Source organism: Sardina pilchardus, chromosome 7, assembly GCF_963854185.1.
Source record: "Sardina pilchardus chromosome 7, fSarPil1.1, whole genome shotgun sequence".
Lineage (NCBI taxonomy): Eukaryota > Metazoa > Chordata > Actinopteri > Clupeiformes > Clupeidae > Sardina > Sardina pilchardus.
The window spans coordinates 18,157,234-18,173,540 of NC_085000.1; the positions used below are offsets into that span (position 1 = coordinate 18,157,234).

General features: G+C 39.2%; 1 protein-coding gene across 3 annotated transcripts in view; it reads right to left on the reverse strand.

The window, feature by feature from the left end:
- Positions 1-788: 788 nt before the first annotated feature.
- itpr3 (inositol 1,4,5-trisphosphate receptor, type 3) overlaps positions 789-16,307 on the reverse strand; it is a 52,125-nt gene continuing 36,606 nt past the window's right edge. For 2 of the 3 annotated variants that reach the window (XM_062541024.1, XM_062541025.1), the window contains 19 exons: positions 15,957-16,132; positions 15,398-15,560; positions 14,067-14,269; positions 12,354-12,554; positions 11,693-11,803; positions 11,381-11,476; positions 11,108-11,209; positions 10,658-10,744; positions 10,086-10,196; positions 9,795-9,987; positions 9,368-9,481; positions 8,638-8,816; positions 7,369-7,533; positions 6,833-7,022; positions 5,967-6,097; positions 5,204-5,369; positions 4,847-5,007; positions 4,070-4,231; positions 789-2,457 (listed from right to left, as the gene is read on the reverse strand). In XM_062541024.1, the coding sequence (XP_062397008.1) occupies positions 2,341-2,457; positions 4,070-4,231; positions 4,847-5,007; positions 5,204-5,369; positions 5,967-6,097; positions 6,833-7,022; positions 7,369-7,533; positions 8,638-8,816; positions 9,368-9,481; positions 9,795-9,987; positions 10,086-10,196; positions 10,658-10,744; positions 11,108-11,209; positions 11,381-11,476; positions 11,693-11,803; positions 12,354-12,554; positions 14,067-14,269; positions 15,398-15,560; positions 15,957-16,132 (2,828 nt within the window). In that variant the 3' untranslated portion in view covers positions 789-2,340. The remainder of the gene's footprint in view (positions 2,458-4,069; positions 4,232-4,846; positions 5,008-5,203; positions 5,370-5,966; positions 6,098-6,832; positions 7,023-7,368; positions 7,534-8,637; positions 8,817-9,367; positions 9,482-9,794; positions 9,988-10,085; positions 10,197-10,657; positions 10,745-11,107; positions 11,210-11,380; positions 11,477-11,692; positions 11,804-12,353; positions 12,555-14,066; positions 14,270-15,397; positions 15,561-15,956; positions 16,133-16,307) is intronic. The other variant, XM_062541026.1, reaches the window with a different exon arrangement.

Below are 16,307 nucleotides of genomic sequence, written 5' to 3' on the forward strand. Positions count from 1 at the left end.
TTTGCAATTAAAAGTGAATTATGAGCCTAGCCACCTATTCATAGGTTTCACCTGATCACTTCAGGTGTATTAATCAAGCAACAAATCCATTCATAGGTGCTTGATTTATTTATACACTTGTAGAAATGGACATGATGAAACCCATGGATATAGTGGTGATGCGCATTTTAAAATAATAAAATCAATGTTATAGCCTTTTTAAATTAAATAAGATTAGTTAATGGAATGTGCGTTAGGCCTACCCTCAAATCATACCAACATGCTTTATCTTTGGGGTCAATTTGACCCCAGCTAAATAAACCCTCATCAAATGAATATAATATTATTACCCAGTTTTTTTGGACAGGTAGCCTACTTAACAAGCGTGTACTTAACAAGAGTGTAATAACCAGCCCTAAACAATCCCTCCCTCCCAAACCCCTTTTTTAACCCTGGAACCCTGGCTGGAAATACGGCCCATCCAGTGTCAGTAGCCCAAAGGCTTGCTGTTGCTTCACCTTTTGACTTAAACAGTCCTGCCAAAATGACTTATATGTAATATGTGCTATGTACCAATGATAATAACAATACTGTATGTTCTCATACTATTACAATAATAATATCCATAATGTGTCAAATATTCATCTATCTTATGTTTCATATGGCTAAATCGGCTTGGGGACAAACTGACCCCAAGGAACACCAAAGCACAACATATTTGTACATTACAGGACATTGAAAACATAGTATTGTGCAAATTTCATGCTTATCTGTTGTACCCTTCAAATGAGGAAAAGTCATGAAACATGAAGCAAAAAACCTTGTTACCTTTATTTATGCAGGTGTAACATATGTTCAGTTCAAAAACTACAACCCTTGATTGTTACTCTCACAATTTCAAAATCAATTTGGGGAGAAAAGGCTTCACATACAGTATATAGCAAAAGGCAGTGTTTGCATGGGATATGGGTTTGCTCAATTTATATTTGGACATTTTTTCAATTTGCAGGATAAACTCTAAGCTAGCTAAACTTAGAGTAGCCTACTGTAGCAAAGGAATACGCTATGTAACGGTGCATGCGTGCACATTTGCATCTTCACTGTTGGGTGGATTTCCACCTCTAAAAGCTTCACCTTTTCTCGGTTATCCCAGTGTTTCATTCCACTTGGCTTAAATATTGGTGCTACATTAAAAAGGTACAATTACCCAGTCAGGTATCTTTACCATGTGCCCATTTAAACTAACAACAAACAATAAACTAAACAAACATTTTGACACCCTATTTTATTGCATGTATAGCCGGCCAGAAAGAAGATCTGCTATGAGCTCCATAAACTTTACAGCACTACTGTACATTGTCAAAAATAAACAGCTACAAAAAGCTATTTACTTCTGAAAATAACTACACTACTGTATATTGCCAAAAGTATTTGGTCACCGGCCTTGACTCGCATACAAACTTAAATGACATCCCATTCTTAATCCATATAACCCTATGGCTCTCAGTCTCCACTCTAACTCATCCCAAGGGTGCTCTATCGAGTTGAGGTCAGGACTCATCAGTCAAGTTCATCCACACCAAACTCTGTCATCCATGTCTTTACGGACCTTGCTTTGTCCACTGGTGCACGGCCATGTTGAAACAGGAAGGGGTCATTCCCAAATTATTCCCACAAAGTTGGGAGCATGGAATTGTTCAAAATCTCTTGGTTGATGCTGAAGCATTCAGAGTTCCTTGCACTGGAACTAAGGGGCCAAGCCCACCTCAGGGATGGCCACTTACAGTAGCTGCAAAGGGTGGACCGACATCATATTAACCCTATGGATTAAGAATGGGATGTCACTTAAGTTCATATGCGAGCCTTGTCTCAGCCCAAGACCAATTTCAACTTAAGAACTCAAAATACTTTGGTTTTCTTCTCAACCTTTTCTTATCTCAACTTATTTATCTTTCGGCTCCATTAACAGAAAAGTTTCAAATGATGTTTTCCAGTGCAATACTGCTTCTATAGTTTACTCTCTGCTCGTAAGTGATGGCATCATCAAAATTTGAATGTTACTTTCATATCAGCAGAAACCTTACCTACTATGTTAAGACAGTTAAGACACATTTAGTTATAGCTTAGTTTAGGTATACAGTTACAGTATATACTTCACAGATGGTTGGCAACATGATTTTGATGAAAGACATTATACGTTTAGGAAAACATTTGGGCAATTTAGAATTGAACAGTTGAAGATTATTATTAATGCTGATTAGAATCCACAGTTGTTCCTGTACTGTAGCCTGGTTGACTGAGTTAGTGTGTATATTTAATACAGATAGTTTTATTCAAACTGGTAAACTAGTAAAACGGATGCTATGCTTTAGAGATGTGGTGGTTTCCTCCTGATGTACTCGGCGGGGCAGGTGCACTTGCACCTGACTGTACATCTACAAATCCCATTCGTTGTCTTCTCTTTCTCTGTTCAATCATCTGGAGATAGACAATCATTAAGGGATCAATTAATATCAGTAACAAAAACATTGGCAGCACAACCACTATAATCCAACATACAAATATCTCAAGTTTTTGTATATGGATCAGTTAAAAAATATGTCCAAAAAACGTTTGCAAGCAGTCACCCTAAATTCTGTTCTAGGGACGTTTGAGCTCAAAAGTCATTCCCATCTTTATTATATTGATTGGCTGATTGTGAATGGCTCAGTCCAAACTACTGCTTATGTTTCTCATTTAAAGAGCAAGGATGTGAATTCATGAGGGTATTTCATCAAGCAAGCTACAAGTCCTGGCTTATTTCAATAAGTCTAATTTTAGCGAAAGTTCCGTTCCATTACTGTGCCTTACAGGAATCCTAGCACAGTAATCATGAGAATTTATGGCAAAGAACTTTCAAGCTTAATCATGTTACCTACATTTAGCTATGGGTAAGGAAAGGCGATGTTGTTGTCGATATTGTATTTGTCTATTTCAACATTCATTTTGGCAGATATATGGAACGTTATGGAAAATGGCAACATCATGACCAACCAAACTTACGCTATATTAGACTTAGGCTAACATCTGTACATATTCTGTCCCATTTCTCTAGTATTTAAACACAATATCAGTAATGTTGGTTTAGCAATTATTGCAAGTGAAAACTAAATGGGATTGTAGCATCAGTTTTGGCATGGGAAAATGTAAACTCTTTCACTTTATTGGCTAGATGGATATACGAAGGTTTTCCAAGACAGTCAGTGAGGAGCAGGAGAGAGACTAGGGAGCTGACGCTGTGGAGGTCAGTGGGGGCGAATCCAATTCAATGGACCAAGTGTTTGGCCGCATCGTAGTGCAACACTTTCCTCGAGTTGAAGATGATAAAACGTTGCAAATGTCACATACTGTAAGCTGAATGGGAAGCATAGGCAAAGTCTCAAAGCGGTGTGGCCGCTGAACATGGCCTTTGCAACAGGCTTCTGACTGAGTTTGTTTTATTTTGTCCGACGGGTGTGTCAGAAATGTCATCATATCAGCATTTATACATGTATGTAGCCTAGTAAGACAACACACTGCACAGCATCATCTCCCAGTTGAATGACATACTGTAATAAGAGTGAGAAGTCGAAAACAAAAGTAATCCCCATATTTACAGTACATTACCATTTGGTTTATCAGCTTGTAGGTGACCTTGATTGAATAGGGCTCGGGATCATGACGTGAAAACTTCGCGGGCACAGCCATATTGGCAGCCTGCCAGCCTCACTCCTTAGTTTACTATGGATTACTATCGATTTACTCCCACCTATTAGTGTGTTCCTGTTACTTAGTTTTTGCCTTCTAGGTCGGATGTTGCTGTGTGGTGGGGTGTAACAGCACAACCCACGATCGCAAGAGGAAAAGAATCGCTAATACTATATTTCAGCTTCTTGTCTTCTGCATCTGAATGAATGGATATTATGTTCGGTGCGCTACCAACATGGCGGCTATATTCCTAGAATGCAAGGCGTGTACCCGAGCCCTATTACTCTTATATTAGATTGGAGCCATTGTGTAGTGTTGTGTAAATCAAAGAATTCCGTTGTAAGATAAAATATCTTAATGTTACCTGCTCCTTCAGTTCCGTAAGCTGGCCGGCGAGCTGAGTCACCACCTTCATGGTAGCACTGAGACGATCCTGCAAATTCCTCATCTCATTCTGCTCTCCGTCTCCATCTGTCACTACCAGAGACATTGCCTGCATGCGTGGGAACCAATCTAGATTTGTTTCCTATCCAAGAAAACACAAAATGGATTTAATTCAACCCGTTGATCAGTCCAGTGGTATACCAGCCCTGCCCTGATAGGTATTCTCTTTGATTTTGGAAATTGATCTACGATTAATCACGCACATACCAGTTCTGACCAGCAGTTCATATTTTACTTGGGGATCAATTAAGTATCTATAGCTATCTATCTATCTTTCTACTTTACTCTAAAAGTGTCCCTTTGCACTTTAATCATTTTAACATAACAATGTTCTACCAATATACAGTATATACATTTTGTTATAAGATAAAGTTATGCTGAAAGATTGCAATGTGACAACATACATCTGTATAGTTACACTGTATCAAAACCACATATAACATCTAGCCCACCATGAATGTCAATGCTGTCCCTTTTCAACCAAACCATTAGTAATGAGATGCTCATGTCACCAGCAATGTCAGTAGAATATATGAGCGACCAAAATCATAATCACCTCCTGTTTTCACCTGATACAGTACATACTGACTGACTTGACTCACTAACTCCTCAGTATACAACCTCTGAAAATACACTATACCTAAGACTGGTGTGTCTATGTACCATCTGTGGCTTTCAATGCCACGTGCTGCGTTACCTTGATCATACGGGCCACATAGCTCTCTGGACCGGTGTAATCTGTCTTGGCTTTCTCACGCAAAAGCACAATGAAATACAGGTAGTTCCAGATGTTATGCTCCGCCTTGATGTGTTCCTCAAAAGACACAGTCTTATTATCAAACTTATCTCTCTCAAGACCTACGGGGGTAAAAAAGATTAAAATCAGAAAGAAATCACACCGACAAATGAAGAAAGTTGTAGGAATCCTTTAAAAAAATTCAGGGGGTTCTGAATGCACAGGGGAAATAAACACCAGAGGTTCCAGCATTAATTTACTCTCTTTTCAATCAAATTAATGGGGGTAAAAAAGCATATGTTGCTGTCCATTGTATACCACAGATGAAGCATGTATTCTTCAGGGTTTCCTCTTTGTTCTGTTTCTCACTGCGAAGGTCAGCAAACGTGTCAATGATGACTCCAAAGATTAAGTTGAGAACAATAATGATGACAATGAAGTAGAAGAGCAGGTCATATACGACTCGCGCTGGAAATAAGGCCTCCTACAAGGTGACAAAGGAATACAGTAGGGGTGACATGATCAACTATTGACATGACTATAAAACTATGCAATGTATTTTTTTTTCTTACATTTTCCTTGAAAAAGTACTGTGTCTTATTGGCGTTCGTACAAGCTAGGGGGGGGGGGGGGGGGGCATTGGGAACGTCACAACTTAGTTTGTGGAGTGGTCATTATTTTTTAACACGTAAAACTTACATGAAATGAGGTAATGGGCTAATTTATTATGTAAGCAATATGATATGAGTGGGAGTGGGGTTGATCATGGGTATAGCCTGCCCACAGTTGTAGCCAATAATAATAATAATAATAATAATAATTTTATTGGGTGTCAGAGAATCAGGGTAAGGTCAGGGGGAAGTTTGCTCAAAAAAGGTTGGGAACCACTGCAGTACATAAAGATTATATGGTGATGTGAGAAATTACTTTAATGTTTACTTTAGCTGTAAACATTAATGCCTTTTGAAAACAGAGGAAAACACAGTTTTCATTCGTTTGTATCATTATGTCTTATGGCCAACACAATATAAGAGGGAGAGACAGACTACAGTACTTCAAATCAATAGAATACAGTACATACTTCTTTAGATGGTCTGCGTAGCACATCTCCGACACCACCTCCATTCCGGAGCCCATGGTTTAGCACCGTCACAATGCACATGAGCAGTGTGTCACAAGCAGGCTCTGTGTTGTCCCCATCCCCATCCTCATCTATCACATACACAAACACACACATGCACATGAATATGCAGGACTTACTGTGAGAATTATATACAATCAATCAGACTGAAGCAGATTATGTATTGCTGAAAGAGATTGTGTTATAGATTCCAGTTATGAATACTGTACAGTAGCTCTCATAGATAGTAGCTCTAATGCATTCATTGTACATGTACATGCTACTGATCACTACTGTTCCTGCCAGAGATGGGAAATCAAGTCTACAACTTGAGCTTGGCATTTAAGTTGTAAATGCAATGACTTCAAACAAGTCCAATGTAAAACAGGGCGCAAGAGATTTGGATTTGTGATCAAATACTTGAGACCTGCCGTTTAACATTTAATCAGTAGCAATTTAAAGGGACACTTCACCGATTAGCATTATGCTTGTATCTTTAGAAAACTAGTTTTTTGAATGGTCGTGCATCATTCCGTCAGTTTGCCTTGAGATGGGAGAAATACAGATTTCAATGTTGGACTTCCTGCTTTCAATGGTGTAAAACTCATCATCTTACATCATTGAAAGCAGGAAGTCCTATTCATGAGTTTCATTGAAATCCGTATTTCTCCCATCTCAAGGCAAACTGAGGGAATGACGAACAACCATTCAATAACATGACTGGTTTTCTTAAGATACAAAGCTTAATGCTAATCGGTGAAGTGTCCCTTTAAGTTGGTCTTAACTTCAAATAAATTCTATTCAATTATTTACGTGAGGCACATTACCTGAATCCATGCTTGGCAAAGGGTCAACTTCCATAATGAAATCACTTTTCAAGTACAGAAAGCCCACAATGGAGAAGAGGTAGACCAGGATGAGGGCCAAAAGGGCTGTCAGCAGGATAGAGCGCCCATTCCGTGTCACACTCTTAATAACATTAAACAAGGTCTCCTCCCGGTATATCAGGTCAAACAGCTGCAGAGATAGAGTAGGGTCCATTTTCCAGACAGTAGCACAAGCAGAGCATAATACATCGGTTCACTGAGTTTGTGTCACAGGGGAGCTACAGTACACCAGGCGTGTAACTGAAGCGTTCCGTTCACGATGCGTAAAATCCATTATATTTTTTTCGAATGTTCTGTACGCGCCACTGTCGCGTCTGGTGGAGCTACTGTACTTCCATTGATTTTAGTGATTATTAACTGCTGCAACGTACGCTTTGCGATCGGAACACTTAAATTACGCGCCTGGTGTAGCTCCCCTGTCAGAATTGACATACTGTATCTAAAGGAGTGTCTGAATACATATTAGATGAAAATACCAGGATACTGTAGAACAGCTCGTGCACACATAGTCCAAGGGTACTGGTCAGCACATAAGCCAGGTGATAAAGGAACTCAACATCCATCAGCATTGCACGATATCCCATAATAAAGGTGCCATTGTTGCCAACAAAGCTGACAACAAACACAATCTTGTTGATAAGCTGTAAAAGCAAAATGTACAAGTCATCACATCACATGAAGTTTTCACAATTGCAAATAATAAATATTATTTTTATAATGACATTTAGCATTCAATGTGTCTTCCACATTGTATAAATACAAAAAACTAAACCGATGTAAAAATGGGGGAAAACAAACAAAATAAAGTAAAAAAATGAAATAGCTCAATCTGGACTTTAGACAGATGATAGACTGACTGCATGACTGTTCATGAGGGGCAGGCTACATGGCAAAAGGCAAAAATCTGAATCTGAAAACCTGAATGTCCTCTTTCCAAGGGCTAATGCTATCTAAAATACCCATGAGGAGACTTGCAGTTTATTATTTATAGATAGATAGATAGATAGATAGATAGATAGATAGATAGATAGATTGATTGATTGATCGATAGATTGATAGATAGATTGATATGATCATACTACAATGTAAATGTAAGTCCAATGTGCATTATGCAATGCAATGCAATGCAACTCATCAGGTAAACAGCGCTCAATTCTGCTCCTCACCACCTTCTAACGTAATCAGCAGTGCCCACCACAACCAAACAGTATAATTCAATCACTGGTAAATGGAAAATGGTGAATGGTAAATGGAGTGGAATTTATATAGCGCTTTTAACAGCTTCTGCGAGCACCCAAAGCACTTTACATTATCATGCCTCACATTCACCCATTCACACACCGATGGCGGAGGCCAGCATGCAAGGCGCCAACCTGCTCATTGGGGAGGTTGATTCTTCACTTGGTATCAATATCAAATCAATAATTTTGTGACAACAGGAGTTGGAGATGTAGGACCCAGCACAGTTGGTCCGCACAGGCCTTCAGGACGCTGATGCTGATACCATCCGGACCTGCAGTTTTGTGCTGGCGCAGATTCTCCTAGCAGGCTATTTCCAAAAGTTGACATTGAAGTGGTTCTACTCTAAGAGAACTGTTCTGTTCTGCACTTCATCAATCATGCCTTTGTTTAGGTACTTTTTGCAAGAGTATTTACCATAAAAAACATCTGAATACCAGTACATCGATACCTTTTTGTTTTTAGTCAGATGACACTGATTCATACATTCAAGAGTCAAGACTCACATTCACGGTTCCCAGTAGGATAAGAGTGGGGCCAATGCCAAAGTGGTAGATGGAGCGGAGAATGAGGGCTACTGTGAGGGGTCGAAGCCCATAGCGCTGTGACAATAGACCCATGACGGACAGTCCCGCAAAGACCCAGAACATCATAGCCAACAGGGAAGAATCTATGGTACTCGTCTCTGAGAGAGCACAAAACATGTTTCACAAAAATTATTAAATCATTTATAGATTTTTTCACATTACCAGATACCAGAGGCTTAACAGTAATAGAACATCAAGAAGGTACAAAATCCTCAGAATAAACAATAAATTGTGTAATGTCAACAACAACAACAACTAGTTAAACATTAATAATCTGGCTAAGGGCATTCATTGCCAGGTTGAATATGTGTCATAAATGGTAGCTCACAAATTATATATATAAATCCCTACTCACAGAAGTACCAGTATTCCACTATAAGCACCGCTCACAGGTTTTGAAATACCAATATATTATGAGAATATACTACAGTAATTTCCCGCATATAAGCCGCAGGACAGTGTTTTATGCGAGTTAAAACAAACAAAACCATATTAACAACACCATATTAACTGCCCCCCTGTATTAACCTCATATCTGAAGAAATTTTGCAAAATCAATGTATTAGCCGCGGCTAATAGTCGGGAAATTACGGGTAGGAAGCTATAATAATCTTCCTACAGATAGATTTGGGGAATACACATTTCTCACCAGAGCTATATGGGTAGAAGAGGGCAATAATGAGGTTTATAAAGACAGCCAGATTGAAGGAGATACTTCCCCACAATGCCATGCGACCCGAGAACCAAAACAACACTGGCATACCTGTACACATGCAATTGCAAACAAATATTTCAGTCTTTCAGGAATAGGATCATACATGTAACAGTGACTTTTCATCTCAACAGTGTCTTTTCATCTTGTCTGTGTTTTTACTGTGCTTGTACATCCAGCACAGGCACTACAGGTGCAAATGAGCTATTTAGCTAACCCTGATATACTGTAGAAGCTATTTTATGCATGGTCCCTGTCAGACAAAACCAATAAGCTAAACTTAACTAAACTAAACAAAAAGCTTTCAGTATAATGAGGGCGACTATTAGAAACTGTCAGAGATATGATAAATAGGATTTCTTACTTCGTAGCTTTTTCTGCCACTCCATCTCATTGTGTAGAAAGGCCGTCTGCTCAAAGAAGTGTGTAACTTTACTGCCTTGTTCATCCTGCTCTGTGGTATTGAACACACGGACCTTTGACTCCTCTGTTAGGTACTCGCAGATAGGATGAATTGGGAACACAATCTGCTCCATGCTGTGATCCTCACGCACAATCTGAGTCCAGACACACAGATAAGTACATTTTTTGTTAATGTGCTAATACAAATTGATTGCGGTACAGTATGAGATCATCTCCAGGCTTGCCAGCCTACCTCAATTTGTGAAGTGTGTCTGTCATAAAACTCCAGGGGCTCCTCATCAGGTTTTTCAATGGGCCCACTGGACTTTAACATCTGGGAGAGCTGCCTATTGTTCAAGTTTAACTGAGGGATACAAACAAAATCATTTAACAAACTAAGCACACACACACACACACACACACACACACACACACACACACACACACACACAGACACAGACACAGACACAGACACACAATCATCATAGTATATACTGTAGATATCCTGATCTGTATTATTAATGACACAGATATTGGTTATGATTGATGTAGAGCTACAATTAGACAATAGTTAGATTCTGTATTCTGATATGCCAACCGTACACACACCTCCAATTTTCTCCAAAGACATACAGGTGTATTTCATTGAAGATGAAGTACTAGTACTGTACAGTATATTAGTATAACACTACACACACACACACACACACACACACACACACACACACACACACACACACACACACACACACACACACACACACACACACACACACACACACACACACACACACACACACAGACTTTCAAAAAGGCCTTTCCTACCATGGAGCTGATGCCCTCGTCTCCATCTTCCTTGCTTTTTTTTGGAGGTTTCAGGAGACTCAGCAAGACTTTATTGTGACGTGCCAACTGCCAGAGAGACAAGAGAGTGAGTGAAAGAAAGAAACCACATTGAGAAAACACAATGTCTAAAATAATCTTAATAGGGGAATGATACTGATCATGATTTTTAAAAAAACGTAATAATTGATTGAGCCACCACCTTAGCAGCATCAAGCGTTTGCGAACTCCATAGAGTTTCCAAGATCAATACAGATTTCTCTTTGTGGATTAGAATCCAAATTGAACTGACTTAAAAATATTGACACTGAAATAGACTTACAGTGTAAAAAAAAAACTCTGACGAGGCAGCAAGGGCACTCTGCACAACACTGCATTTGACCAAGGCAAAGCAAAGTAAAACTCTGAAGCCTGTGAAGGGTTCTACTGTACCTGCAAGGCTAGGATGTATATGTTGTGTCCAACTTCTCTTGGCGAAACCTCTCCTTCTTCACAATCTCTTTCCTGCAAGTATGCTTTCTTGATGACCTCAACCTGTGGGTAGTCATGAACACATTTCTAAGATTGCAAGACAACACAATGTACTGTATTAAAAGACTGAATTGCATTTGCAATAATTGACTGTCAGGTGAGACTTGAAATGATAAACAATTAAAGTTAAAACAAAATTATTTTTTAAATATAATTGCAAGACTATGACCTAACCAGTTCCCGTGGTCTGAGGTTAAACAAGATCCGTTCTGCATTCTCATTGTCATGACGACTCTCCATCAATGCAAGCAGCAGCTTGGAGGCATTGTCCTGAAATAAGAATGACAGCGATATACACATTAAACACAATAAAGCAATCAAGAACAGCTTTGATAAATCACTCAAAACCCAGTGCTCTTTCAGAAGAATTAACAGTTATATGTAAGAAAATGACAATACTGTACATTTTGCAGAGCATTTAAACATATTTTAGCCATACATCTGAATTTAATCTGTACTTAAAATAAATAAAACAGTAAGTAAAACCTTGAGTTGCAAGACCATTTCCATACGATACCGACACAGAGGGCTTATATCATTCAGGATGAGGGCAGTTATGATGTCAATGCCATTACACTCGTGGGTAACAATACAGGTCTTTGGGAGCAAAAGGGAGAAACAGGATATTTATTCATTTATTAAATATATAAATATAACCACAATCAGTAACTAGGCCAGAGGTCTGTCTCTCAGTAGAGGTATCAATTCTACAGGTATCTGCCAAATTTCAAGAGTTTTAGAGCATGCCAAGTTGGTGAAAAAGGGCACAACATTTCCGGTAAGAGGATTCCACTATAATAATAATAATCTGAGCAAAAACAATAGGGCCTTGCACCTACGGTGCAGCCACTTCAGTGGCCGCACCTCGGTGCTCGGGCCCTAATTATTGGGGTCCAAGCTAGGAGGAAATAAGACAAAGTAAAAGCACACTCCCTTTTATATGTCTATGTGAATCGGGCCATAAGATATTGACTAAGTGGCAGTTTTAGTCATTCACAAAGTGGTCACTCGTGACACATTCTTCCGACTATGTTTATCAATATTTACATTGTACTTAGAGTTTCCAAGGGTGGCATGTGGGATGTAAAATATAGCCAACTGCCTGCCCCAAGATACCCAGGAATGCTATATGGACTGATTACCTTACCTGATTTTCCTGGCAGGGTCCTTGGCAGTACTCTGTGAGTGTCTCTAGGGTTTGAATGATGAGGTCAACATTATTTTCATTTATGTAAAGTCCAAGTAGACCTAGTCCTCCTGTAGTACTGCCACACATAATGTCCAAGAACTGTAGAGTTTCACACACCAGGTTGTAATTTGTCTTGTTGTTCTGGCAGCGCAGAAAATTCTGTAAAAAGCAAGCAAGTTGTGCTGAGAATATTGCAACGAGGTATTCTGGAATAATACCCTACGTTACTTTAATTTCTTAAATGAGCCAAAGGTAACAATGATAACTAGTGTTTAAAATAGGTATTGCAATTTAAAGAGACCCTATGCAACTTTCTGCAGGAGACGATCGCTCCTTGTTTACATCTGGAAGTCTGAGACGAAGAATCACGCTTGCAATTTATATATTAAAATATAGCCTATACATTGGCCCCAGCCGTGGCGCGACTGGCTGGGGCACCTGCACCGCACGCCGGCGACCCGGGTTCGATTCCCGCCCCGTGGTCCTTTCCGGATCCCACCCCAACGCTCTCTCCCATTCACTTCCTGTCTCTCTCAACTGTCCTATCATTAAAGGCATAAAAAAAGCCCAAAAAATATACTTATAAAAAAAAATATAGCCTATACATGTATAAATATACACGCTAAAGCTGTCGGGGAAGCTCTGCAGAGAAAATGCAAGCATAAAACGAGGGAAAACGAAAAATGAAACCGAAACCAGAGATGAAATCGGTAATCCTGCATAGTTCCTCTTTAAACTAGAAATGCAATTCCAAAGAATTACCACTGCATGAAAATGCAAAACTGTATAGATAGATAATGTAGATATGGTTACTAAGGTGTAGCAAGTCAGTGGGATCCTCAAGGATTCGTGCTTGGTAGAACTGAGCCCTGATGAGTCAAATCACTCAAATACAAGGCAAGGCTTCTTCTTAGCATTCGGGAAAACACAAAATGGAACAGACTAGCGGGTGTGCAGGAAGCTGCAGGTGTGTGTAAATCAAGCCTCTTGCCCGTTTCTTTTTGAGAAACAACGAATGCACCACTTCTCCCATGTCAATTTATTAAATTATACCTTTCCTATTAAATTATACCTTTCCTAAATGCCTTCTTTACATGATTAGGGTGTTAAAGTTCAAAGTTGTCAAAATTACCTGAGCCTATATTTAATTTAGGCTACTTTACATAGTGGCAATAAGACAATGCTTAAATACATAGTGAACAGCCTTGTTTTGTATTATATGTATTATTATTTTAAGTCCTCCATACATTTGCACACAGGATTGTGTATGTTGTGTATGGTAGAATTTAGTCAACTTTGATGGATGCTTGACATTAGAACGGTACCTTGACGGGACTTGATGACATACCATCCTTCAAAGATCAGCCTTGAAGGATCGCACCTTGACTTTGTGAAACAGTCTAGGAGTCCCCATATATCAGGGATGGACGTCTGACGCACTATACTAAACAATGCATAAGCTTCTTGGGTCCTCCAATTCCATACATTTTCTAACTTTCAGTCCTGATCTATAAACAGTGCTGAAAACATCAGTGACATTCTTTCAGCACGCAAGGATTGGAGTTCTAGGCTCTCTGAGGAGCATCACAACAATCTAAAACAGAGGCGTCATTGGGGTTAAGAGGATGGTGGTGTAGTTCACACAAGATGGGATTAAAGAGCTGTAATCACCTGCAAGTCCTGGTTGTGGTTCTCACACAGAAGCTGCAGGAAGCGCAGAATAGGTTTCATGATACAGACAGAAGGGCCCATCTCCACATCAACCTCCTGCTCAGGCTGCTCTTGGGGAGGGGAGAGGGCTGCTGCAGGGGATAGTGAAGAATCGGCGCTGAGCGGGAGCACCGGGGTCTGTGGATAGACAGCTAGCTGTGACCCTGATGGCTCAGAAAAATAAAATGAGAGAGGAGCAAAAGGTTAAAACCGGTTTAAAAAAGACAGAAAGAAGGAGAAATGGAAAATTAAAGCAAGATGAAATGGAAGTATTTATACATTTGTCATTTGTAATTCATGTCAACACTTGTACTGTACATATTTTACTGATTTACAGATTTAAAAAAAAAAATGCTGTCACATTAGCTGTATAAAGGACTTTTGGGGAAGGCAACACTGCAGGATATAAAAGTCTTCTACATGGACACTATAACACAAGTCTTTAGTCTTTGAAATCTTTATAACCCTAGATTACCTACAGTACGTGAAACTGGCCCCCCAAAAATATTCAAAACACTACTATTTGTTTGTGCTACATTTGTGCCATGAAAACGACTGTTTGTGGTATTAAGGTTGTCCAAACTGCCTTGTTCAGCAGTTGTACATGTACAGTAGCTTATGCCAGACATCACCCAACCCCCATCAATGTACAACCCTAGTCCTACTCGTTTATGTTGATTGGCATCTCGAGTGTGACGCTGTAGCTGCCTGGCAAGTGTAGCTGTTGGCTGCAGCAACTCAAGCTAGGTCTAGGTAGTTTTTTTCCGTATTGAGAGTAGTCTTTAATAACACATTCAATGGACTGCTTGTATGTTCACAAACTAGCTGGTTGCCACCAAATGTGACTAGTAGCCTACTAGTACATAATTGATATCTCCTCTGCATGTGTTATCAGGGTAATCTTATAATTAATGATTTTGACATGACCTATGAGATGTATAAACAATTTTGGTTCATGGTAACAATTCCATTAACTTGCCATTAGCTAGTGGTTGATAGAATAAATCTCTAAAGCCACTTATTTCATCATGCTGCTGATCTACTCTACCACCATTTGTATCTACTCTACCACCATTTTGCATTGCTATTTTGGTTTCATTATTATTATTATTATTATTATTACTTACTAATCTTTACTATGTTTCTTTAAAGTTATTTTATAATTATTTTACTTTATTTTTATTTTATTTTATTTTACAGCACTTTTATTTAAATGTGCTATATAAATAAATTGACATTGACATTGACATTGATGAGAATGTATCATTTTAGGTTTCCTTGCGTCCACTCACCAGTGTCCAGATCTTTTTCATCCTTGGCTTTGTTGCTCATTTCTCCAACATTTACTGAGACCGTGGCTTTGATTTCTTGGTGGGCATCATTCATACGGTCATTCAGGACCTTAAAAAATGTTTCAGACTTATTGTCTCCCATCATCAGCTTGTAAAAAGAGTTCTGAAGGGATGGCAAAAGGAAACAGATCCGATTTTAAACAAATGCATGATTAAAATCTGCCTCAATACATTAGGCATTAGTTGCAGAAGCTGATATGCAATTCATTAAATGACTTCATTTGGAGTAACGGAACATGAAGAGTTAAGACAAGAGAAGCCTATTTCATAATAGCCAGGATATGCCCTGTGCTGGCTGGAAGACATTGCAAAAATTAAAGAAAAACGTTCACAGCATTATTAGTGACAATGTTAGCATTCCCTTGCAGTGGGATGTTGCACAAAATGAATACAAACTTCATTAGAAGGTAGATGGCTCTACACATAACAACTATGAACTTCAGGCCAACTATTTTACATCCATCAAAAATAATTTCAATAAGCAATGTTACATTCTTACCTGAATGTCTGTGTTCCCCCCTTCCAGCAGACAAATGGCCAGCTGAATGGACTCCTGGAAAATCTTATCACTTTTGGTGCTCATGACGAGGTCAGTGAAAAGCTTCGACCCACCCTCTCTGTCCAGGCGACACTGGACCGCAGCTACAGCGGCCCAATCACGCTCTTCCTCACCTCCTAAGGACATATGCAAAAGACATCGCTTTATTTGCTTGCAGTGCCACTGACTGAGAATTTGGAAGTAAGGTTGCGAGCAGTCAGATCTGGGATCATTATTTAGGTAAGATGTTATCTATCACAATATACCACTAAACTTCTTTTTGCAGGCCATGGCTATTTCCAAACTGGACTC